This window comes from Arvicanthis niloticus, chromosome 2 (assembly GCF_011762505.2).
Source record: "Arvicanthis niloticus isolate mArvNil1 chromosome 2, mArvNil1.pat.X, whole genome shotgun sequence".
In the NCBI taxonomy this organism is placed as follows: Eukaryota; Metazoa; Chordata; class Mammalia; order Rodentia; family Muridae; genus Arvicanthis; species Arvicanthis niloticus.
The window spans coordinates 63,082,509-63,108,405 of record NC_047659.1 but is presented as its reverse complement, the minus strand read 5'-3'; the positions used below and the strand labels follow the sequence as shown (position 1 = coordinate 63,108,405).

Genomic DNA, 25,897 nt, shown 5'->3' with positions numbered 1-25,897 from the left:
GGAGGGGGGAGGGCAGAAGTGGGATAGAATGCTAGTGGAGGGAGTAACCAGGAAGTGGGGTATTATTTGAGATGTAAACAAATGGGATGATTAATAAAAAATATATTGTATAAATATATAAAATTATAAAACTAGGTAAAACATAAAAAATATTTTTAGAGGAAATAATTGACAATTCTATTAATATATACCACATATATTTATACATAACATACTTCTTTAACAGTCTTTTGATAGTGTTTCCTAAAATGATGTATTTTCCTCATAGAATAACTGGTATATTATTTCAGAAAAAAGTAGTTTGTCCCAATTGTGCACATAAAAAATGTATTCCATGCAATATAAAATAGTGTACTATTTTTCAAATTAATGATATGAGAATGTAATAATAAATAAAAATTTATGAGAACATAATTCTAGGTGTTCATATTGCATGTGGCTTGAATCCTAGAATCCTCTCTAAAGCAGCAAAGGAATGAAGAAAAGACAGACATGCATATATATATATATATATATATATATATATATATATATATATATCCAGAAAATATAGGGTCAGGTGAGATGTGTACTCTAATGAAGCTGAACCTACTACCACCACCACAACTTTGAACCTTAGAGCGTTTATTATATACAGTGCAAAGTGGACAGGGCTTAGCCAATCTCTGTAGGAGGTCTCTATAGATGAGTGGTCTTAGGCTGTAGAATCAGGGAGGATAAAGCTGTAGTTCCTACACTGATAAACACGTGTACTTGGAAAGAGCATGTTTTTTGCCTTTCTGAACTTGTGTGAGAACACTTTGTTAACATTTCATAGATAGTATGCCTTGGAATCCTCTGCATGATTGTACCTATATCAAAAATACACATTCTTTCAAGATTTCACGAACTCGGGGCTTGATGGACTCTCTACAGACATGGATGTAAAAAAAGTTTAAAAAATGCATAGAACTGTATCTTGGTATCTCATATGGGAGGGGGATGTTACAAATCCTTGGAGACTAAAAATTCATCTCATAGGTTCAGAATGTCTCAGGGAAACTTCTTCAAATATCAGATGCAGTGAGGGAGGAATTTATGTTTCATTCAACAACCATGATGAACTGAGCACTTGAGAAGCAGAGATGTTAATTCTCTACTCTCACTGTCAGAATACCCCTACTATTTCCCTCAGATGTGGAAGGAATGAATGGAAACAAGCAGAGGATCTTTGTCAATACTGACCGGAAAGGATGGATATTCTCAGATTTTTCACCGAAGTGACACCTGGTGAGGTATAGCAGGCATATGATAAATTTTCAGAAATGATTTTTTAATTTGTAATATAGTGATGTAACAATTGGGTGTTGTGGGCAGTGTGATATGCTTAATACAACCAGGGTCTATTTGCTTCGTAACTACTTGTTTTTGAGAAAACAGCATAAACCCAAGTACTTAGATTCCTTTCCTTAATAAAGATCCTGTGACTGATGTTATAAGTTAATAAAATAATACATGAGGAATTGTAAGAATTCTTCACAGCATTCAAGTGACCACAGAGCTCAGATAACTGCATTTTGATGGTTGGATTGAAAGCTTTGAGCTTGTGTGATAAATGTGTGGCACAAGGGTATAATAAATTGAAATGCTCCCACCCTCTGCCTTATCGATGTGCTGATAGTAAATTCAAAGTGTTCTACTTCCACAAATACACCTAACACGGTACAGAGAATGTTACTAATAGAAATTTTGGGAAGTCACAAAGTAAAGTCTTCTGGTTTAACCATTTCCACTTAATTTCTCATAAGCATTAGGTTTGATCTCAGAACTGATCAGGAAATCTAAACAGTTACAGTTCTGAACGGCTTCAGTGCTGGTAGTTGTGGCTTGGTCTCCCTCTTAAAATGAAATTAATCACCAAGCCAACAAAAAGAAGCTTCAGAAATCCATTCAGGGAAATCTGAAAAGAAGCAGCAGATTTATTTCCTTTATACTTCAGAACTAGTAAGAGAAGTAAAGTTTATACATTTAGGGCAATTAAAGAGCAATACTGAGAAGAAACAGAAGTGATTAGGAACGTGAAGAGAACAACCTTCCTAGAGAGTCATAGAAAGGAATGTGCTTAGCCACAAACACACGCAAGAACTGTGTCAATTATTGAAAGAAGACATTCTCAGATAAGAATTAAGACGTGTACACAGAGGTAAAGATAGACAATTTAAAATAGGATTTCTTCATTCATAATAACAGTATTTTGTTGGCATATACTTTACAAACAACATTTTATAATGATAACCATTCTACTCATCCCTCTGATGATTTTGTATGATAAATACACTACATAGCAAACACATTCTACTCTAGGTGGATATATTGGATCTTTAACTTTGAATGGAAAGGAAACACTACATAATATGGATGGTAGAATCAGGTAGACACACTCCCTTTGGTCACTGCTCAGGTAATGGCTTGATGGCCTCAGTTTGTGCTGTGAAGGACACCTGAGCCAGATCAGAAACAGATACAGAATCCTGAAGTCCATGACTCTTAAGGGACAGAAAGACACACAGAATATCAGAACTGTGGAGAAAATGAATTGGTCACTACATGACAGTATGCATTTGATATCAAAGAGTATTTTAAGTGCTCCCACTTAAAATATGAATCCACGGTATGGTCATTCATGGAAAGGTGACAGTAGATTAAAATGATTATTATAAGATGGCCTGTTATGTTAGCTCATTTTGTTCACTTCTAGTTAATCTTGTGAATGATCTTCAAGCTAAGAATTGCAGTTTAATTTTGTGGGTGTAATCATAATGTTTAATTTTAAGTATGTTGATTAAAATATTTACTACAAATAAAATTTAACATTTTATGTCACCTTAAATATATTTTATAGAATATATTTAATATATCTATAATTGAACATTTCATTTTCATTTTATTTTCTCTCTTAAATTTTTAAAACACTTCCTCTTTATTGTCTTATAGTTTTATTTATACAGTCATGTGATAGTAATTTGTAATAGTCTTATTTGCATATCTTAACTCTTATGAATGTTTGCCTTTTTTATTTTTCAGCATTTCAGTATTCATTAGTCTACTGTAAAATTTTCTCACCTAATTTTTAGAATACAATTTTGGGTATGGAGTCAGTCCTATTTCAAAAATGAAGACATGTCTGGTGGTCTGCAATTATTTTAATATGTATTCTAAATGTCCACATGAAAGAAGTAGTGTCTCAGTAACTGAATACATTTTAAAATGTGATTATAAAAAGACATTTTTTGATGGATTAATATTTCATCTTACTTTGGAAATACTGGCACTGGTTAAAATAATGTTGACATTTATAGTCACATGTTCTTTTTGATAAAATTGATTACAAATAGTATTGAGTGGTCTGCATAAGGCAGAAGGGGCTTATAATCTCAGTCCTTAGAAGTGAAGTGTGAAGAATGGTTGTTCAATGTCAACAGAAGCTACATGATGAATTAGTTTTCAGGCTGTGCTACATCTGACCTTGTCAATTCATCTAAAATATAAAACTCTCATGTATCATTCTTTGCTCAAAATCTTTGAGGTGGTAGCTGATTCAACTCTGCGTGGCTTTTACATGCCAAATTCTTGCTCACCTAATTTTAAAATGTATTTTGCTCATTTTTAGATAATTCCACACATGTGCACAATTTATTATAGTCATATTTACTTATGTTAGAAGCACCCATAGAGAAAGTAGATATTTACAAACTTCCTTTTAACAGTTTTATGTAGTTTAATTTTGAATAGGACAGACAAAAATGTATAGAAGGTTCTAGGCTATCACTCCATTCATTAAGTATGGTCACAATGTTTTGCCATGTATGTGTTTGACAATACAATGAAGTATACAGGTACACAAATGCCACAACTACACAGCAAATTTTATTTATGTCTAGACTTAATTTCAATTATTATCCTTTTATGAGTTGTATAACTCAATTCAGACTACTCCTTATGTTTAAGCCAGTTAACTTCTAAATGATAATATCATAAACTTTATGTTCATAAATCTGATTATAGTATACTTCTATTCTGGACGCTGTAACTTACATGTTAGAAACACTTTAATGCAGAAATGATAGTGTCATTAGATAAGAACTACTGAGCATCTTCAATAGAACATAAGAGTTAATTTTATACATATACATAATTTATTGTAATTATATTCACTTCTCTTTATATATAAGAAACACCCACTAAAAAGTATTTAAAAACCTCTCTTTAACAGAAATGCCTGTGGGTGGGTATGGGAGCAAACACACTGTACTATAGATTAAGAATGATACAATCTATTGTGCATTAAAGCCATCCTATCCTACTGCACTCAATGAAATAAAACAGTTTACTTTGTGAATAAAAATAAAGAAAATCATTTATGAGCTTTTGCTATGCAAGTATAAGACTTGAAATTATAATTACCTTATAAACCCTGTGTTATTTTTAATACATAATTTCTCTTCTTTTATTTATTATTTTATCATATGTGGGGAGGGGATTGAGACATGGTTTCACTGTGTATCCTTGGCTGTTCTAGAACTTGCTATGTAGACCAGGCTGGTCTCAAACTCACATGTGCCTATGTTTCATAAATGCTGAGATTAAAGGCATGTGCCATCCCCATGAAGCTATCATCATTTTTCATGTAATTTTCACAAAAGACCCCCCCCCCATTAAACCAACTTTTTATTGGGTATTTTATTTATTTATATTTTAAATTATTTTAAATGTTGTCCCCCTTCCTGATTTCCCCTCCACAAACTCTACCATCTTATGCCCCCTCCCATTTGCCTCTATTTGGGTGCTCTCCCAACCACCCATGCCCACCTCACTGCTCTAGCATCTCTTTAGGTTGGGGTATAAGCCTCCAAAGACCAAGGCCCTCCCCTCCCAGTGATGCCAGATAAGGCTATCCTCAGATATATATAGAGAGAGATATAGATAGAGATAGAGATAGAGATAGAGATAGAGATAGAGATAGATAGATATAGATATAGATAAATATATCTATATATAATATATATTATTATGTATATAATATATATTATATTATATAATATAAAAAGATATAGATATAGCTATATATCTATATATCTATATCTATATATATAGATATATATAGATATAGATATATAGATATATAGATATATAGATATAATCTATATCTATATAGCTAGATATGAATATATAGCTATATAGATATCTATATCTATAGATATATAGATATATAGATGATACATAGATACATAGATACATAGATACATAGATACATAGATACATAGATATATAGATATATAGATATATAGATAATTTATATCTATATAGATAGATATAGATATATAGATATATAGATATCTATATCTATGTAGATAGATGTATAGATATATAGATATCTATATCTATGTAGATAGATATATAGATATATAGATATATCTGGAGCTATGGGTCTCTCCATGTGTACTCTTTGGTTAGTGAGTTAGTCCCTGGGAGCTCTGGGTGGTAAGGTTAGTTGATATTATTCTTCCTAGGGGTTGCAATCCCCTTCTGCTTCTTCAGTCCATCCCCGAACTTTTCCATTGGGGTTCCCAGGCTAAGTCCAATGGTTGGCTGTATCTGCATCTGCACTGGTCAGGTGCTGGCAGAACCTCTCAAGGTACAGCTATACCAGACTCCTGTCTTCATTTCATGGATGAAGCAGAGACTGAAGTAAAGGCCATCCAGAGACTGCCACATCTAGGGATCCACGCTATGGCAGACACCAAAGCCCAACATTATTACTAAAACCAACTTTTATAATTAAAGCCTAAGGCTTATAAATTTTTAGGGTTATAACATAACCTGATCAGTGCTACAGTATATGAATGTAAATCTCAGGAATCTAGAGAAGTTTCCCTTTTTATTTCCAAAGTATCATCATTGTAAGAAATGTCATGTTTTATTATGACATTTTCAAGCATGTGTAGCATGCCCTGTCTTTTTCTTTGTTTTATTTTTTAAATTGGATATTTTATTTATTTACATTTCAAATGTTATCCCTTTTTCTCATTTCCACCCCCAAACACACCCTATCCCATCTCCCCTCCTTCTGCCCCTACACATCTACCCACTCCCACCTTCCCGGCCTCAAATTCCCCTGTACTGGGGCATCCAGCCTTCATGGAACCAAGGACCTCCTCTCCCACCTATGCCTGACATCACTATAAGAAATGCCATGTTTCAGTACGACATTTTCAAGCATCTGTCTTTTTCTTATTCATTGCATGTCTCTGCCTTTTTTGCTTTGTTCCTGAATGATAATATGTAAATTAATCTGTCAATTATATTTGATCATTGTCTGATATAATCACTCACAGAATAGTTTTTACACTGTTCTTTCCTTGGCTTGAGCTTGTGGATGGGTACAAATCTCAGATTACAGATGATAGTGAGCTATACTACTTTTGTAGCATTTATGGATCAGCTGTCTGTAAGTAAGGTAGCAAAGTTTTCAAATTAATAAATTGCCCTTGTTATGGTAAGGACAGGTTACCATGAATGATATTTTAACATTTTCCATTTGCCCTTTCACATTAAACTTAGAGATGACTATATAAGCTATTTATAAATGTATTTTATGGTAATTTAATATAAAATTATATCATGCCTTATATTATGCCTTATAGAATATTTTCTTAAACAAGTTAACTTTAAATAGATAAATGCCAATTAATTGAGTCTTAAGATTTTAAATTATATTCAACAAGTTGTTTGTTCCACTATGTGTTGCCAACAATTTCTATATGTAACTGATCTATCATCTTCTGAATAAGCATTTACTCTTTTTATGTTATGAATATACTTCATTCATAACACAGACAACATAAAAAGATGCTTTAATGTTTATAGAGAGGAGACTATAAAGAACAGCAGTGAAATAAAATCGTCACTAAGAAAAATCCCTTCGTATTTCCTGAATCTATGAAGACCTGTCAGCATGAAGGCTTCTGTTTCTTAAATTCCAGAATTAATAAGTTTTTTTCTGTACTTTAAATAATTCTGTACTTTTATTGTAATTTTTACAGGCATAAATAACAATCAACCTTCCCTTACATTGATTGTGAAGTTGAATCTTGAGGAACAGTTATTTACTTTTTTAGCAACCTCACCCTAATGCCATGAAAACAGCATAATTTTCATATACTTTTGATCATGTTTTTAAATGATGAATTAAGAGGGACATATCACCACTTTTAACATAAATTCATTTGATTTGTAATATTGACCCACACCACAGCTATTTTATTATTACAAATCATAAATTAATTTATCTGAAGTTCCAATCTATGTTGTACTTTTAAAGAATTTTGAAATATGAACATAATGTTAGGAGCATTGTACCACAGTTTCTCTTTTATTTCCTATTGGCTAATTGGGCAATGCTTCAATCAGCCACAGCAGACTTCACAATCCTGCATCATCTCATTTGAATATCTGATACAATTAATAAGCTATAGTATTTTATTCACACATACAATGTAGTTTCAAGTTATTTTCTAATATTTCAGTTATTTTCTAATATTTCAGATCAATTATAAAGTGATAAAAATGGGCACTTCAAAGGTAAACTATTTCCATCCTCTAACCCAAGTAATAGGAGATACTTTAAGATATTTTATCCTTAATTTCAAATGTAATTAATTTTAAGTAATCAATAATTTTATGTCTCAATTCTATATATCACACAACTATATATACTCTTTTAGTTTTTAATATTTTGTTTAAATGATAATAAAATTAATCAATAATTGTTGATTGATGCATAATAAACTTATATGACATTTTTATCATTATTACAGATTTTTACATGAATATATTTTGCTTCCATCTTTCTATTGAGAGTCATGGAAAACCAGAGCATTGTCAGTGAGTTCATACTCTTGGGGCTTTCTCAGAATCCCAAAATTGAGAAGATATTGTTTGTTGTATTTCTGTTGGTGTACCTAGCAACAGTTGGAGGCAACATGATGATTATAGCAACCATTATCTACAGCCCTGCATTGCTGGGTTCTCCCATGTATTTCTTCTTGATATTCCTGTCCTTACTGGATACTTGCACTTCTACTGTTGTCACACCCAAGCTTATTTTAGATTTCTTCTATGAGAGGAAGACCATCTCCTTTGAAGGTTGCATGACACAACTGTTTGCTTTTCACTTCTTTACTGGTGCGGAGGTCATTGTCCTAGCAGCTATGGCCTATGACCGCTATGTGGCCATTTGCAAACCCCTTCACTACTCGTCCATCATGACCTGGAGACTCTGTGGTATTTTGGTGGGGGTGGCTTGGGCAGGGGGATTCTTACATGCTATTACACAAATTATCTTTACTTTGCAGCTACCATTTTGTGGACCCAATGTTATTGATAATTATATTTGTGACTTATTCCCATTACTCAAGCTTGCTTGCACTGATACACACATTTTTGTCATTTTGGTCTTTGCAAATAGTGGCTCTATCTGCATCATTATCTTCTCCTTGCTGCTTGTCTCCTATGGTGTCATCTTGTTCTCTCTGAGAGCTCATAGTTCTGAAGGACGACTTAAAGCTCTTTCTACCTGTGGATCCCATATTACAGTTGTTGTTTTGTTCTTTGTCCCATGCATATTAATATATGCACGAACTACATCACCATTCCCATATGAGAAATATGTGGTTATATTTGTCAATGTCTTGACACCACTGCTCAATCCTATGGTTTACACATTCAGGAATAAGGAAATCAAGAATTCCATCAGGAAAATGTACAGAAGATCTAAAGTGGTTTCTGATAACTATTAAAATATTATACTTACAGTGCTGAGGGGATGGGTAAGAGTAGTTGCTAATTATGATATAAGCTGGGATTCTCAGAACACATGTCAGAATCCAGTCATATCACTCCATGTTTAACTCAATTTTCATGATATTTTTATCAATGAGTTCACCAGACTGCTAATCAACAACAGTGAGTTCATAGTCAAAGATTAGTGGAGACTTAGGCATAAAGAAATGAGATTTGGTGTCATAAATAGCCATAATAAGTGATCTCTTTTGGCTCTAAGTTCATGTGTATAGGAAGAAATACTGTCCAACTCTCATATATACAGATATGTATGTTTCATACCACATAATAGATACACAAACATAAGGACACATATAAAACCTTACACTTAGAAAATAAAAGCAAAGAATAAAAACATCAATATTTCTACCAATAGGGTATGGCTATGCAATAAATCCTAGCTAATCCTCCCTGTTCCAACAAAACCACTACTTTTCCCTAGAAAGACAGCCCAATATTAACCACTTTAGTCCCCAAGTCCAGGGAATAGGGGTGCTGACTCTTCATTGACTTCTTCAAGCTGATTACGGGCATTGAGATATTAAAAGAGGGGTCGGGGGAAGAGTAAATTGATAAGCCTCTGATGCTGTGTCTTCACTGCATCCAGATGAAATTCCAGGACATCAGAGGTTTGGGCAGGTCTGCTCAGTTTGCTTGATGAGTAGATATACCAAGGCTGTGTATTCTGCAATACACAATTCTCAAAACAAGTTTTAGTATCAAGATAATTTTTTTAGAGGGCTGACAATATTTACATTTCAAATTTTATCCCCTTATCCCTTTCCCCCTACCACCCAGGAACCCCTTATCCCATCCCCTCTCCTTGTGCTTCTATGAGGGTGTGATTTTCCTGTTTCTATGATGCTGTTTCGATCAACATAAACTGCCTCCTAAATTTCTAAATCCTTCCGTTTGTGTTAATAAATCTCCTTTTATTCTTTTCTTTTTCTTTCTTTGATGAAGTTATAATTTCTTAAATGGTTCAAAATTTACTTTGATTTCAAATTTAAGGTTTTTATTGGTACAAGCTTCTTATTGATATAAAAGTGAGATGAATATTGATACTCTCATAGGCATTGTGCCTGTATAACACATTTAAGAATACAAGGCTTAGACCCAGTCCTTCTTTAACATTTTTAACTGATTTGAGATGGTTAGCCTGTGAGTTAGGGGACTATAGCAAATTCATGGTTTGGAGTTTATTGTTAGGGTGTTTTCTATAGTTTATTTAGAAATATCTGAGAGGAATTAACAGACAACAGTCCAGATTGCCTTACATGGATAGTTGGTTTTCAAAACGTCAGAAGTCCATAGAATTGACGTTACAAACATTTCTATATTAATGTTCATTTTGATTAGAGACCTGTCTGCTCCTTACAGCTTCCTTTTGTGGATTCTAAGAAGAAATTGAGCATCTTTGGTGTTACTCCAGTTGTGGGGAGACAGCCACTAGGCAAGAATTGCCTCTTTCCATCTACAGACAAATTACTGTCCAGAAAAGGACACACTTGCAGAATAGTCGACTGATTATATCTGCCTAGACAGAGTAATCAGCCTTTAATAACTCTGCATCACTAAGGTCTGTCAGATGATTCTTGGCCAGAAGGCTGAAGATTTGATGCTCTAACATTCTGTAGTATAGGGACTGTCCAGGTGTTCAGCGGTCTCTATAAATTGGCTAAGTTTTAAAAGCTATGCTTAGTGCTTCCTATAATTTCAGTTAACTCAGTCATTCTGGATTTCTGACAGGGTTGAAAACCTATAGTCTCATATCCAATCCTGGCTATTAACTTTAAGAGAAAAGACCTGAGTGGATGGTTTTCAGCTGACATTCACTCTAAAGCCAAGAAAAAAGCCAGGTTCAAAACTAAGTGTTTTAGTTAGGAGAGATGACAGAGGTTCTGGTTAGTCAACAAAATGATGGACTGGGTATTAGGACTATCTTGTACCTCACTGGTACAAATAGGCATAATTATGCTCTAATTGTATTTTGAGAGAAAAGTTTTATTTTAACAGGAAGGGTGATATGTAGGAGGAGCTAAGGGGGAAGGAGTACCGAGAAGAAGAGAAAGAGTAAGGAGAGGAGAAGAAAAGGAGAGGAGAAGCTAGGTGATGAGAGAGAGAAAGAGAGAAAGAGAGGGTGGGGTATGGAGGCAGATGTTCATGTGTCTCCACCAGTCAAAGATAGTTGATATATCCAGGTTAGGTATTGGGTTACACTTTTGATTGAGCATTAAAAACTTATAAAGCCTTTGATTAACATTTAAAAAATTTGTATGAAAGCAAAAAAGGAGAAGGGGGTATGGGATAGGGGTTTTCTAGGGAGGGGAAATGGGGAAACGGGATGCCATCTGAAATGTAAATAAAATATCAAAAAACCCATCAATATTGATTTGTGTAGGTGTGGCATTTATTAACTTATTCTGAACATAATACATCAGTTTCTATGATGTACAATAATTTTGAGGTGAGAAAACTCTTTTTCTCTGTTCAAGTTTTTACTCTGACTTTGCTACTCAATATTGTTATGTGATAATTAAAACCAGTTCAATTTTAAACTTCCCTGAATCAAAGAGAATCTTGCTTTTAAAAGTAGTAAAATGGTTGAAATTCTGACTCTTCCTTTGGAACTAGTAGAGTTCTTCACATTTCAGTATTTTCATTTTAAAAATTGACTGACAAAATAAAGTACATTTGAAATTATGAGAAGAAAAGGAGAAATCTTTCTAAGAAAAGATGGGTGTGTGAGACCTCAGAACCTTAAAATGCAGAGAGAGAAGCAAAAACAGGACCTCACCTCTAGGTGTTCTTGAATCATCTAATTCAACGTCCTCTGTCACCCATAGTACCTCCTGTTCAACAAAAAAGAGGAATTTAGACATTGGCCAGCCTTTGATTAGCATTTCAGTCTTATTGGGCCCCAATGACAACTGTCCTAATGTCAGCCAGAACAGTTACAAAAGAGAATATACCATCATCCATTGTCCCACCTAATAGGCTAAAAAGCTAAGGCAAAAAGAACCGCCCCCCTAGGCCCATGCTGAAAAGGATTAAAACATGAATTCACCAATCTCATACAAAAGCTGTTCCTGATGGAAGATCAGATGACCTAGACATCAGGGTTTCAACAACCCCCAAAACCATTAGAGAAAAGACTCAACCCCATTGGTCCCTCCCTTTCTTAGCCCCACTAATTCTAACTCCCCATTTATTAGTTCCTTCTGGTATCAGCAAAGGGGCAATGGCCAGACCATTATTCTTTCTACTCCTTGCCCTGACTTTGTGGGCCAGGACTCATTAACACTCTTCCCTGGTTTGTCTAGCTCTGCATTTTAACTTTATAACTTATGGTCCTTAGGACCAAATTTATGCTCCCAGAGTGGCCAATGACTCAGACCTTGAGAAAACCGACAAATCAAGGACTTGATACAGTTACAACTCAGAGCGAGAAATGAGAGGATCTAACTCACTTCATTTTGAAATAATCAGACATTCAATATCCCAGAATGACAACCCAGACTTCTCAGAAAAGCTGCAGAAAAGAGACAACCAATCAGCAACTGCCCTGACATCTGTTCAGGGGCTAACAACAAATAAGAAAAAGTTTCTATATGGTAACCCTCTCTTCTTTGAGGTGTGAACCAATTAGAAGTGTACAAATATCCCGTACCATAAGCTCAACCAATCACAATGAAGGTGACCTAAACACAACTAGAAAACCCCTAACAGGCTTTAAAAAGGGGTCTGTGAGCTTCCCTCATGGTCACTGCCATATTGCTTGGATGGCCTAAGCATATACAAACCATCACACACACTTACACACCCGATTTTGATTTCCATTAAAATAAAACCCAACAGCTTGAAGTATGTTTTGTGTTGCACAAGTATAGGCTGTGTCCTTGAGATTTGTTGATCTGTCAGGATTGCAACCTTAAAGAAAACTGACTTGCAGTCTCCTGTCAGCTTCAAATGCCAGTATCTCCTCAGCTAGGGTGCCATCATTAGTTTACTACTTCTATGCTGGGATTTGGTATGATCATTTTTAGACTCTTACAACTGATGTGATTCATGCATACTGCTTTTCTGTAGTGTTCAGAAAAAGTTTTCTTATAGTTATCCATCACTTCTGGCTCTTGTGATATTTTTGAAGACCTTTCTCAATGGTCCCTGAGCCTTGTGGGAAGGAGTATGATGTAGACATCCCATTGGGACTCAATGTTCCTATTCCCTACTCTCTTATTCTCTAAAAATTGAAAATTTATTGGTGCGTGTGTTAATTGTCATCCACAAATAACAAGTTTTTCTGAAAATTGAGAAAAAGAGAAAAATGGGAGTTGAAAGATGCCCTAATCTTGGGTCATTTAATACTATGTCCACTTAACAGAATAATAAGACACTTTCCCATAGGACCTATGACCTATGTAACCACTGGTTATTGTTAGTGCAAGGCATGAGTTCAATCTGGTAGGGCAGGTCATAAATGCAACCGGATAGTCATTGGCTACTTGAATAAATTTTATGTCCCATTATACCAGTGGACATAACTTGTTCAGGTCAATAATTATCAAATCTTTCATGGAATCAGTTGGGTGAGACTGATGTTTAGCTTCATCCTCTGATAGCTTACCTCAAAGCTTCTAACACTATGAGAGGTAGCTAGTATATATGAGAAATTCTGAGACTCATAAGAGAGAGGAGGACTATATACGCATCTGAACTATGGTAATTTTATAGGGTATTTCTTTTAAGAATGTGGTTTTGTGGCATCAGCAATAGTGTCTGTGTTTGGTGGCTGCATATGGGATGGATCCCCAGGTGGGGAAGTCTCTGGATGGCCTTTTCTTCAATCTTTACTCCACTCTTTGTCCCTTTATTTCCTTTAGACAGGAGAAATTCTGGGTTAAATTTTTGAGAATTGTGGGTGGCCCCATCCCTCAACCAGGGGCAGTGCCTAACCTCTGGCTATGGTTGCTACAAGTGCTCTCTCTCCTCTTTGTTGGGTATTTCAGCTAATGTCATCCCTGTTGGTCCTAACAGCCTCTTGCTTTCCTGGCATCTGGGACTTTCTGTTGTCTACCCCCAGATTCCCATCCCTATTGCTACACATCTCTGTTCAATTTCCTGATCCTCTGTACATCTTCCCTCCCCCTGTCTCCTCTCACATCTGATCCTATCCCCGCTTTTTCTCTCCCACTCCTCCCTTCCTCTTAAGTCCAGCCTACCCTCTATTTTGAATGATTATTTTGTTCCCCATTCTAAGTAGGACTGAGGCAGCTACACTTTGGTCTTCCTTCTTCTTGGCCTTCATATGGTCTGTAAGTTGTATCATGGGTATTCCAAACATTTTTCCTAATATTCACTTATCAGTGAGTACATACCATGTGTGTTCTTTTGTGACTGGGTTACCTTATTCAGGATTATATTTTCTAGTTCCATCCATTTGCCTGCAAACTTCATGAAAGGCTTGGTGCCCCAGTGTTGGGGAATGCTAGGGTAGTAGGGCTGGAGTGGGTGGGTGGGTGGAGAAACACCCTCATGGAGGGAGAGGGCAGAAGGGATGGTATGGGTGGCAGTTTTCAGAGAGGAAACCAGGAAGGATAACATTTGAAATATAAATAAACAAAATAATCAATAAAAAGTTTTTAAAAAGAGAATGTGGTTTCATTTTGCCTCTGTCCTGGGAAAAGATCCTCTCATTGTGTATATCACATACATTTAAAATAAAATATTTTTATTAATGAACAGTTTTGGCATAATTCCTTACATATTCATTGAAAGGTAACTTTGGCAGACAGTATTTTAACTAAGTTCTGCAAAGAGTCACTGTATTTCACCAACTATAAAATAGTCCACTCTTTCTGAAAATGATGGTATATGAATTTATTATCAAATAAAACCTCCTCTAAATTGAAAACAAATCCAAGATGGCAATGAAAGCACTGCAAATTGTATAATAAATGAAACATTACACAAAATTGGTTCCTGGATCTCATGTGGCCAGAAATTTTTCAAGTCCTGAGAGAGCTAAGAGTTAGTCTCACAGATTCATGATGTCTCAGAGAATCCTATTTAAATTCCAGATGTAATGAGGAGAAAATTTTGGATCCTTTGTTATGTTTCCAGCAACCATGGTGAATACAGCAATGAGGAAGCAGAGGTAACATCCTCTATCCTTACTGCCAGAGCTTCTCTCTGGCTTTTCCTTGGAGGTGGAAGTATGAGCTGGAAACAAGCAGAGAATCTTGATCATCACTGGATGAAAAGGACAGCAATCTTCAGATTTTTCACAGAAGGGACATTTAGTGAGGTAAAGCAAGTTGCTATGCACCTTTTTGAAGGATGTTTAACTTATAATAAAGTGAAGTAACATGTGGGTATTGTGTGCAGTCCACTGCATTAAGAAAATCATGCTTCTTTCACATCCCAATTATTTATTCTTGAAAGACTTCTATCAACCCTGATGCACAGATTACTTTTCGTACTAGAAATTTTATGACAAAAATAGTGTTTTATCAATTTAATAAAACCTTATGTGACTAGGAGACAAGGGAATAGTACTTCATAAAAATAATTGTTTAAGATCACATGGTGCTCAAATAACTGTTGTAGCAGAAAGTTCTTCCATCTATTTATCCCTCTTAGGGAGTTCTTCCCAGTAATTTCTAGAGCATTCATTTTTCCAGGGTTAATTAAATTAAACATATTTTCAATTTTTCTACTTCATGTTAAAATCAAACAATTTATAAGTTCAGCACAAGTGTATTTTCCTATTAACTGTCTGTCAATACTTTCATTATTTAAACATACGCTCATTAATGAAGTAGTAACTAACCATTATAAAGTTGTATTGAAAGGCAGAAGGCTTTGAGGTTATATAAATAATGTTAACATTAGAAGATGATAAGTAGCAGCATCTCTGTACCTTAAGTAGCTATTGAAATCAAATATAAGATGTTCTAGTTCCACAAATACATACTAGTATAGATGACATAGAAGGAATACATACAGGTTAAAAAAAATTAACTCATATCATATAGTGAAGCCTTCTGATTTAATCTTGTCCACTTAGATTTTTCAAAACATTAGCATTCTTCCTTTGAACTCTTAGAAAAACTAAGTGGGTGAAGCTCTTTAGTGCTAGGATTCTGGCTTGCTCTCTCTCTTAAAATGAGCAGAATCACTAAGATATCAAAGAGGCTTAAGGAATCCATCAGGAAGAACATAAAAAAAAACAGAAAAAAAATCTTTGTCATTTCAGGAAATAATTGGACAAGTAAAATTGAGACATTTAGGGGAAAAGAATAACATGGTGGGCAGAGAAAAGATCAGTAATCTGAAGGAAACATAGTTTTGAGGAAGTCAAGTAAACAAACCATGTTAGCTGTAATCACAGGAAGTGAAACTTTTGCTGGTAGACAATAATCTTTTTAAAAATAGGATGGACTTATGAAATTAAATATATGGAATAATTTCATGTATAATTTTAATAATTTATTATTTATAAAAACAATAGACCGTCTTGTTTGTTTGTTTTCTTTCTTCAATTTTCTTCTTATAGTCATGTTTAGTTCTATCCTTGGTCTCTAGGATCTCAATTTGGACAAGTCATTGGTTGGGCACTTCTAAAAGTTCTATGCCAAATTTATCCCCAGCACATTTTGCAGGCAGGAGAGAGTTTAGGTTTTTGTGGCTTGATTGATGTCCCAGTCCCACTGCTGGGATCCTGGATGTCAGGGTTTGTGCCTAGTGTTATTGTACATTTTTATGCCATGTTTAGATGATACCCTTGGGAGGTCTCCTCTTGTTTTTTTAAGGGAAATAGAGAAGTGAATCTGGGGGAGAAAGGAGGTTAGGGACCTGGGAGGAGAAATGTAGGGGAAACTTCCATCAGAATATAATGTACAAGAAAAGAATTTTAAAAATAGACATTTCTTTTAAATATATTTAAAAGCAACTATTCATAATGGCAGTTCTCATGTGACTCATAATTGATGAAGACCTGTCGTCTGAGGGTGTATTGACACTACAATTATTTGAGCTGTTTATATGAATGTTAGGAAAATACTGGGCAATGTGGATTGTAGATTTTCTTAGGTCACTGCTTAGGAGTTAGTTCAGTGACCTCACTTCCTACTTTGTGCTCCTTAGGGAAACAGTTTACCCATGTAAGAGTTTCAAATGCATGGTTGCTATAGAAACGATTACAGAATATTTCAGTGTAATATAGTAGATATTATCTACTATATTTATAGATAAGAATATAAAATAATACAGTTGTTTCTAAATGAGAGTATGGATGGATTGGAAACCATAATGAAATGAATTGGGATAGGGTCACATCCAATACATGGAAAGATTATAATATAAGGAAGTAGTCCACATAAGATGCCCTATTAAGGTAAATTGTTACTTCCAATTTTTGTAATTAGTATGGACAGAAATATGACATTGTTTTCAGAAACTGAGAGAATATTATATTTTGTGCATTTAATCTTGGTATTAAATTTCCAGTTTCTTAATTAAAATAAAAGAAAAACTTTCTTACTGATGGAGTTTATGATTTTAAGCTCCCTTCTATAAAATAGTTTAATTTTATAATACCTGTGAATGATGAATTAATGTTCCTCATATTTTGTTTATAAAACTTTACTTTAAAAGAACATAGCATTTTATATCACATGATTAGAGTTTTATTTATAAAATTATGTGGTTCTAATTTGTAAGTCTTATTCAACAACATCAGCTATGGTGAATATTTTACATTGTTCTCATTATTCAGTTTTTAGATACTATATTATATTACGTTGTAAATTTCCTCTTATCATTTATTTTTAGAAAAAAAATCTGGGTGTAGAGACCTTTTTTAAAAATAAAAATGTTTTTCAGGTTCTGTAACTATATCTAATGTGCATTCCATAATTATTGCATGAATAAAGAAGGGTCAATGCCATTAAAGTACATTTTTAAATGTTTATTAAAATACATTTTTTCTCTTAACTGATTCAATATTTTCTCACAGTTTTGGCAGGCAGGTATGTTTAGAAAATGCTGCTGTGAATATTAACATGTATATTTAATAAATAAATTTTGCTTATACTGATAAAATTTACCCATTTGTGTGAATGCAGTCACACAAATTTATAATCCCAGATCTATGAGGCAGAGGTATGAAGATTGTAAATTCATAGACATCCTAGGCTACATGGTGAGTCTGTGATCATCCAGAGCTTTTCTCATACCATTGGAGTAAGGTCTGTTCATATTGAGCTGTGGTCACTTGGTTTGTGACACATGGAGATCACGGTTCACATTTGCTTATCGACTATATTATAGAGAACTTTTTATACATTTAAGAATTTCTTACATATGTACAAGGTATTTTGATTCTATCATAACTCCTCCAACAGCAGTAAGTAAGCATATTCAAAGTAATGCTTTATTAATACATTTTTAGAGTAACATAAATAACACAGAACAGACAGCTCAGATCATATCTCACATAGATTCTTTTTGATACTAACACACTACTTTATTATCCATTTATTTGTCAAGATAATGAAGGGAAAATACAAATGCTTGTCTCATCTAAATAATTTCTATTTATATTTGAGTAAATTTTCCATTGTCATATTTATTTTTTATTTATTTTCAAAATAAAAAATAATTACATAATTCCCACTTTCTTGTTCTCCCTCCAACCCCTCCCAAATCCCTTCTTTCCAGGCTTTCTGTGTCTTCTTCCTAACTAACATCAAATTGATAGACTCTTTTTATTACTATTGTAACATGATAGATAAATGAAATAATACAAAAAAATACAGCTGGGGTTGAATGAATCTGTTTATTGTTGCATGTGTATAAATGATATAAGGGGTGATCAGTTGTTGTTGGATACCTAACTAGAAGCTCATTCCTGGGAAAGACAAATTCTCTCTCCCTCAATGGGTCATTATTTGCCTGTAGTTCTTTGTCTAGAGATGGGCCCCTGGGATTTCTGTCTTTCACGTTAGCATGTCTATTGCTGCCCTTGTTCTTGTTTAACAGCCATATTGCTGAGAGATACCATAGGTTTAAAGTCTGTGTCATTTCTTGGAGACAGTCTCACAGAAGTGTTCCTTGTCCTCTGGCTATTACAAATTTTCTGTACCTCACCAGAATTCCCCCTGAGCCTTAGGTGCTGGATTTGAGCTTTAGGCAGATCTGTTGGCCACAAGATCAGTTGATCTGGATAATCTGACCAGATTTGCTTTTCTGTAACCATATCCTTCTGATGCAAAGGATGATCCTTGATGAGAGCTACACTGTTCAGTATGTGTAAGAATGAGTTTTATAATGCTTTTCATTTTCAGGAAATTTCAGATTAATTATTTATCTTGGTGACTGTGATATTGATGATTTTACAAAGTTGTGTCTGGCGCTAATGCATTCAAGGGTATTTACACTTTCTATATATCAGGTTAAGTGAATCTTCTTTATATTGAGGTCTTTGATCCACTTCAAATTGAGTTTTGTGCAGGGTGATAAATATGTACCTACTTGCATTTGCCTACATGCTGATGTCAAGTTAGACTAGAAACATTTGTTGCAGATTTTTTTTTGTTCATTTCCATTCTCACAGAATTAACTGCCTGGGACTCAGGAAGGCTGTTGGAGATCAGAGAACCTGTAGGCCCGACCTAGAAACTCTGCATATTTTTTATTGCTGCATAGCTTGATGTTCTTATGCAATTCCTAACAGTGAGTACAAGGGTTGTCTCTTAGTCTTTTGCATATATTCAATTTCTTTACAAAAAAATCAGGTGTTCATAGGTGTGTGGATTTATGTCTGGGTCTTCCATTAGAATCCATTGATAAACCTATTTCTATGCAAATATTATGTGGATTTTATCACTCCAACTCTGTAATATAGTTTGAAATCAGAGATGGTGATACCTTCAGAAGTTATTTTACTGTATAGGATTTGATTTAGCTATCCCAGATTTGTTTTTCCATATGAAGTTGAATAATGTTTTTTGAAGTCTGTAAAGAAGTGTGTTGGAATTTTTTTTTTGTTTTTTTGAGACAGGGTTTCTTTGTGTAGCCCTGGCTGTCCTGGAGCTCACTCTGTAGACCAGGCTGGCCTTGAACTCAGAAATCCTCCTGCCTTTGCCTCCCAAGTGCTGGGATTAAAGGCGTGCGCCACCATCACCCGGCGTGTGTTGGAATTTTAGTGGCAATTTTATCAAATTCGTAGGTTGCTTTTAGTAAGATGGCCATTTTTACTAAGTTTCTCATACATATTTATGAACATAGAAGATCTTCCCATCTTCTGATACCATCTTTAGTTTCTTCCATGACTTGAAGTTTTCATCATACAAGTCTATTATATCATGTGAAAATAATACTTTGACATCTTTCATTCTAATTTTTAACTTTAAGTATTATATTGAATAGATATTACAAGAGTTGACAGCCTTATCTTGTTCCTGATCTTAGTGGAATTACTTTGATTTTTTTCTCCATTTAATTTGATGTTGGCTATCAGGTTTCTGTAAATTGCCTTTATTAAGTTTAGGTATATTCCTTGCATCCTGATATATCTGTCCAAGACTTTTATCATGAAAGAGTGTTAGATTTTGTCAAAGTCTATTAGCATTTAATAAAATAATCAAATGAGGTTTTTTTTTTTTCAGTTTGTTTACATGGTGGATTACATTGATAGGTTTTTAGTGTGTTGAACCATCCCTGAATCTCTGGGATAAAACTTACTTGATCATGTAGGTCTTTTTGATGTTATGCCAGGTTTAAAGGTCCTGATTTTTCTTTATTGGCTCAATTTACACTTTCAGTCATTGCATTATCTCATTAATTTCCTTTAAGTGTCTGTTTGTGTTTTTATAAATTTTTTTCAAGGGATTTATTAATCCCCTCTTTAAGGACCTTTATTATGCTCATAAAGGCAATTTTAAGGTTTTTATCTTATGCCTCAGCTATATTGCGTTTTCTACCACCTATTACAGTTGTTATGTTGGGATCAAAGAGAGACACATTGTCCTGGCAGTCATTGATTTTGTTTTTATATTGGAGTATAGTTATCTAAGATTGGCATCATTGTAATTTTTGGTACTAATAACTGTTTCCTTACCTAGTTCTCAGGAGAGTGCCTGTGTGTTCCTTGCTAAGAATCCTTCAGAATCCATGTCCAGTGTGAGTGAGGACTGAAGATCTCCATATAACTTTTCTAGGTATTGGAAGCTGAAACTTAGGAATGGGAATTGTGCAAAAGGAGGTGGCTGAGCTGGATTTGGAGGCAGCAGCAAGTGGTCTGCTACAGAACAGCTGATGAGGCTAAGGGGTTAGACTTAGAGGAAAAGCAAGTGAAGATCACCTACCTGCCTATGTGCCAGCAACTCATACCTAACATTTCATACCTTTGATACCACATTCTAATTCTGTCATTGTTTTCATGTGCTTTCCACAAAGAACTTTGTAAACTCCTTCCAAAGAAATTTATTTGCACAAATGAAACCCAAGGATTGTAGAATTTTAGGTGTATAAAATATAATGACCTGTGCCTCAGAAAACAGTAAGCATTTAGGCCTTCTGGGGGCAGGGATCAGGAGTCTAGAGTAGGTTTTCTTTTTTATTTAAATACTATCATTATAAGGGATGTGGATTTTTAAATTAAATATATAAGTACCTCATGATAGACACATTAGTAAGTAATATAGTTCTGTTCTTTTAAAATTACTGTCATTAAAATTGTCACATATTTTTTCATAAGATAATTGAATTATTTTTAATCTCAGATTCTAAATAAAAAATATGCATCTATCCACATATATATTATATATATATGTATGTATTTAAAAAATTTTATACTTAAAAATTATATTTATTATAAACTTTCAGTTGTATAGACAGGAAAGGTAACAGATATTCTTTGTAGCCATGGCAGGGAGGGGAAATGAGCACATAAGATGGAATATTACTTTAGTGTCTGTTAAAGAGGCACATAGGATTTCGAGTGAATTAATGAAATGTAGAATTTTGCAGTCATGTGACAATGAATAACATTTTTGCATTTTCAAATTGACCTTCTTCATAATCCTTAAAGATGAGCATATGAATTGTTTATCAGCATGGTTTACAGTAACATACAAATTTCTAACTATGTGTCACATCATCTTATTAAATAATATTTGTCTAACAAGTAAATAAAACTTTATGTAGCAGATTATTAATTTTCAAGAGTCTAATTCAAATTCAATAAATGACTTCTCTTCTGCAGATATGTGTTGTTACCAATTTTCATATGTGCATTTTTTTCTCCATCACTTGAGCTTTTATCACTTACTGTTATCTTTGTCAAGATGCCACATTGACACCGCAAGATCATAACAAGATGTTTTCTTGTTGCTAATGAGGAGGAGAATAGAAAGAATAACCACCAATGCTACTATAAATAAGGAAAAAAATCACTGTTCAGATATTGATTCTTTGGAGATCTCAAAAGTCTTGGAACATGTGTTTCTTAAAATCTCTGGTTCAATTCCTTATTCATTTGGTCTTGCAACTTAGATTAAAACATTGTACAAATAAAAAGTAACAATAACCTCTGTCTTACAATGTTTATCAAGAGCTTGAGACCTGATGTATAAAATTTTCTTTATTTTCTTATTACTTTGAATTTTTGAGGTAGGGAGGGGGCTCTTTTTTAGGGTATTTATTTATTTATTTATTTATTTATTTATTTATTTATTTTGTGATGGCAACAGACTTTCTTGTATTGTTCCAGTCAAATTTTTAAATGAAGTAGAAGGGAAGAATAATTTATAAGTGTGCTTCCTGGTATAAATTAAATAGTAAAAGTAGCCAAGACTTTTGTGTGCACCAAAAAACTACATTTTGCTTCTATTGGTGCATAAAGAGTGCTCTGCCAAGTCACTGCAGACTCAGCTATGGCTTATTCCATGAAGAGACAGAAATCCTTTATAAATTCAGGTCTTTTTTTCCTGTCTAGGTTATAGTTTCAATATTGTTTTCATATTTCTCTTGAAGAAACACAAAAGATTTTAAAAAGCTGAAGGTAAAGTATTTATTTCCACTCAGTCAAGTAAATATCTTTGTAAAGTATTTGAATTTGGCCATTTTCAAGTACTTAGTCATCCATGTTTACATCAGTTCTTCAGGTTGCAAAACTGTTACCTTCACAAATTCTATTACATTCTATTTTCAATTGCAATAGACTCATTCAAAGCAATTTTCATAGGTATATATAACTTATCGATGGTGATATTATAAATTTATAAGTAGCAATTCTCTCATACTTGAAGATTTTACCTTAAGAAAATTTACTTTCACAGTCTTCTTAAGAATCATGCAAAACCAGAGCTTTGTCACTGAGTTCATACTCCTGGGGCTTTCACAGAACCTGAATGTGGAGAAAATACTATTTGTTTTATTTTTGTTTATCTACCTTGCAACTATTGGCGGCAACATCATAATTGTGGTGACCATCATCTATAGCCCTGCACTGCTGGGCTCTCCCATGTACTTTTTCTTGATATTCCTGTCTTTATTGGATGCATTCACTTCTTCTACTGTCACACCCAAGATAATTATAGACTGCTTCTATGAAAGGAAGACCATCTCTTTCGAATGTTGTATGATACAACTGTTTACAGTCCACTTTTTCACTGGGGCAGAAGTGATTGTCTTGGCATCCATGGCCTATGACCGCTATGTAGCCATTTGCAAGCCCCTTCATTACTCTTCCATCATGACCCGAAGGCTCTGTGGAATTTTAGTAGTGGTATCCTGGGTAGGAGGCTTCTTGCATTCTATCATACAAATTATCTTCACATTGCAGTTGCCTTTCTGTGGCCCCAATGTCATTGATCATTACATGTGTGACTTGTTCCCATTGCTGAAGCTTGCCTGCACTGATACACATATTTATGTCTTTTTGATATTTGCCAACAGTGGGGCTATATGCATTATAATCTTCTCCTTATTGCTTGTCTCCTATGGTGTCATCTTGTTCTCTCTGAGATCCCACAGCTCTGAAGGTCGACGTAAAGCTCTTTCGACATGTGGATCCCATATAATTGTTGTGCTTTTGTGTTTTGTCCCATGTCTATTAATATATGCAAGACCTACATCTGCATTCTCCTTTGAGAAAAACATGCTTATATTTATCAATGTCCTGACTCCATTGTTAAATCCTATGGTTTACACTTTCAGAAATAAGGAAATGAAGAATGCTATCAAGAAAATGTGGAAGAGATTAATAGTGGTTTCTGATAAATTTTAAAATATTCTACTTCAGTGGGTAAGGATACTTCTTATGCCAACAAAATGGTTTGAGATTTAGTTTCCATTACTTTTAATGTCATAACTAAGCACAGAAGCACATTCTTAATCCAATGCTGGCTCACAGGGGATCTTTGAATTTGAGAGTTTTACTTCATTGTGGATTCAAATGAAGAACAGTGAGTTTAAGGTTCAGTGGAGATTTATTCTATGAAAATAAGGTAGAACATAATATATAGTTATAAAAGTGTGACTTTGATTGGCTCTGCATGAATATTAAAAGGCATAAACATGATTTATCCTTCACATATACTCACATGTGCTGTATCAGGCACACATGCCAACAGACATACACCCTACCTTACCTCCCACATCAACACAATCAATCAGTCAACCAATCAATCAATTACTCAAACAAAGAAACAAACAAACAAATAATACACCTGTACAACTCAATGAAAAGAATAAAAACATTCGATAATATATTGAACAAATATGCCCTTAACTCTTTACAATGTAATGACACAGTTTAGTACAGAGGACATCAATAATGGGCGTGAGAATTTATGCTTCAGAGTTCACACATTCACTCTGAGAAGACTACTGAATGTAGATATATTGCAAATAAAAGCAGTTTAATTTTATTCTTTAATTTGAATAATTAATTATTTGAAAAGTTTTAACTGTTGGAATACTTTTATTTTCAAAGTTTAATTGACACTGGTTGGCAAAATAAATATGTGCTTGAAATTGGGAGATGAAAATTATTGAAGTCATTTCAAGAGAAAACAGTGACAACCTGAAACTCCATAACCTAGAAATGCATAAAGATGTTAAAACAGAGCCTGACATGTAGTTATCCCTATATCATTTGACTTGTTTTGTTGTTGTTGAAAAGTTTTCTTTTCTTTTTTTCATACAACATATTTTGCTTGTTTCCATTCCTTTATGTTCTCCCAGGATCCCACTAATTATGCTCTCTCTCCACCCTTCTTTCTCTCCTGAGAAACCAAAGAGGAAAATAAAAAATACAATAAAGCAAACTAAAACAAAACAAAAAAGTAAATCTCTGGAAGTGTATGTGCACACATACACACAAACTCAAACATTAAAACACAAAATCAGAAATCATAACATGTACGCAAAAGACAAGTAAGTTAAAAATGACAAAACAAAACTTTGTAATAGTAAAATGTCTCCAAAAATAACACCCAGTTCATTTTCGTTTTGGCCATTACAGCTGGGTATGTGGCCTGTCCTTAAGTGTGATTTGTATATTCCTTGAGACTCCATTGGAATAAACTAAATATTTCTTTGTTAGGAGTTGTTATTTGTAGGTAGCTTCTTGATTAGGGATGGATGCTCATGTCTATTCCACTTCCCTGTGCTGAGAACTCAGTTTTCTTGAACCTCTGCAGAATCCATATATGCAGAAACAGATTCGTTTTTACCCAGTGGGTATGTCAGTCCTGTGGTGCTTATAAGACCATGCTTCCCTGTTGTCTCTAATTCCCACTGGCTATTACAGTTCTTCTGCCTCATCTGCACAACCCACTTAGCCCTGAGGGGAAGAGATTGATGAAGATATCCCATTTAGGACTCAATGTTCAAATGTCTTTCCTAGTCTGCATATTGCCTGGTTGTGGGTCTCTGCATTAATTGCTATCACCTGAAGGTGATGCTTTTCTGATAATAGCTAAGCGAAAATAGCTAAGTGAAACAT

General features: G+C 34.2%; 2 protein-coding genes across 3 annotated transcripts; both read left to right on the top strand.

The window, feature by feature from the left end:
* The first annotated feature begins 1,085 nt into the window (after nucleotides 1-1,085).
* LOC117704627 (olfactory receptor 4C15-like) lies at nucleotides 1,086-11,183 on the top strand. 2 transcript variants are annotated; one of them, XM_076929097.1, is made up of 2 exons: nucleotides 1,086-1,269; nucleotides 7,857-11,183. In XM_076929097.1, exon 2 carries the CDS (start codon nucleotides 7,902-7,904, stop codon nucleotides 8,835-8,837), a length of 936 nt encoding a protein of 311 aa, XP_076785212.1. In that variant the 5' UTR covers nucleotides 1,086-1,269; nucleotides 7,857-7,901; the 3' UTR covers nucleotides 8,838-11,183. The 2 variants fall into 2 exon arrangements, with proteins under 2 accessions (XP_076785212.1, XP_076785213.1); XM_076929098.1 differs by having other exon boundaries at nucleotides 1,086-1,274.
* A 3,813-nt stretch (nucleotides 11,184-14,996) lies between these two features.
* On the top strand, nucleotides 14,997-25,400 carry LOC117704631 (olfactory receptor 4C15-like). Its single transcript, XM_076929096.1, has 4 exons — nucleotides 14,997-15,187; nucleotides 19,499-19,617; nucleotides 21,009-21,104; nucleotides 23,226-25,400. Exon 4 carries the CDS (start codon nucleotides 23,240-23,242, stop codon nucleotides 24,173-24,175), a length of 936 nt encoding a protein of 311 aa, XP_076785211.1. The 5' UTR covers nucleotides 14,997-15,187; nucleotides 19,499-19,617; nucleotides 21,009-21,104; nucleotides 23,226-23,239; the 3' UTR covers nucleotides 24,176-25,400.
* The last annotated feature ends 497 nt before the right edge of the window (nucleotides 25,401-25,897 follow it).

Coding starts and splice junctions, on each gene's coding strand:
- LOC117704631 (XM_076929096.1), top strand. CDS start 23,240: ATGCAAAACCAGAGCTTTGTCACTGAGTTCATACTCCTGGGGCTTTCA.
- LOC117704627 (XM_076929097.1), top strand. CDS start 7,902: ATGGAAAACCAGAGCATTGTCAGTGAGTTCATACTCTTGGGGCTTTCT.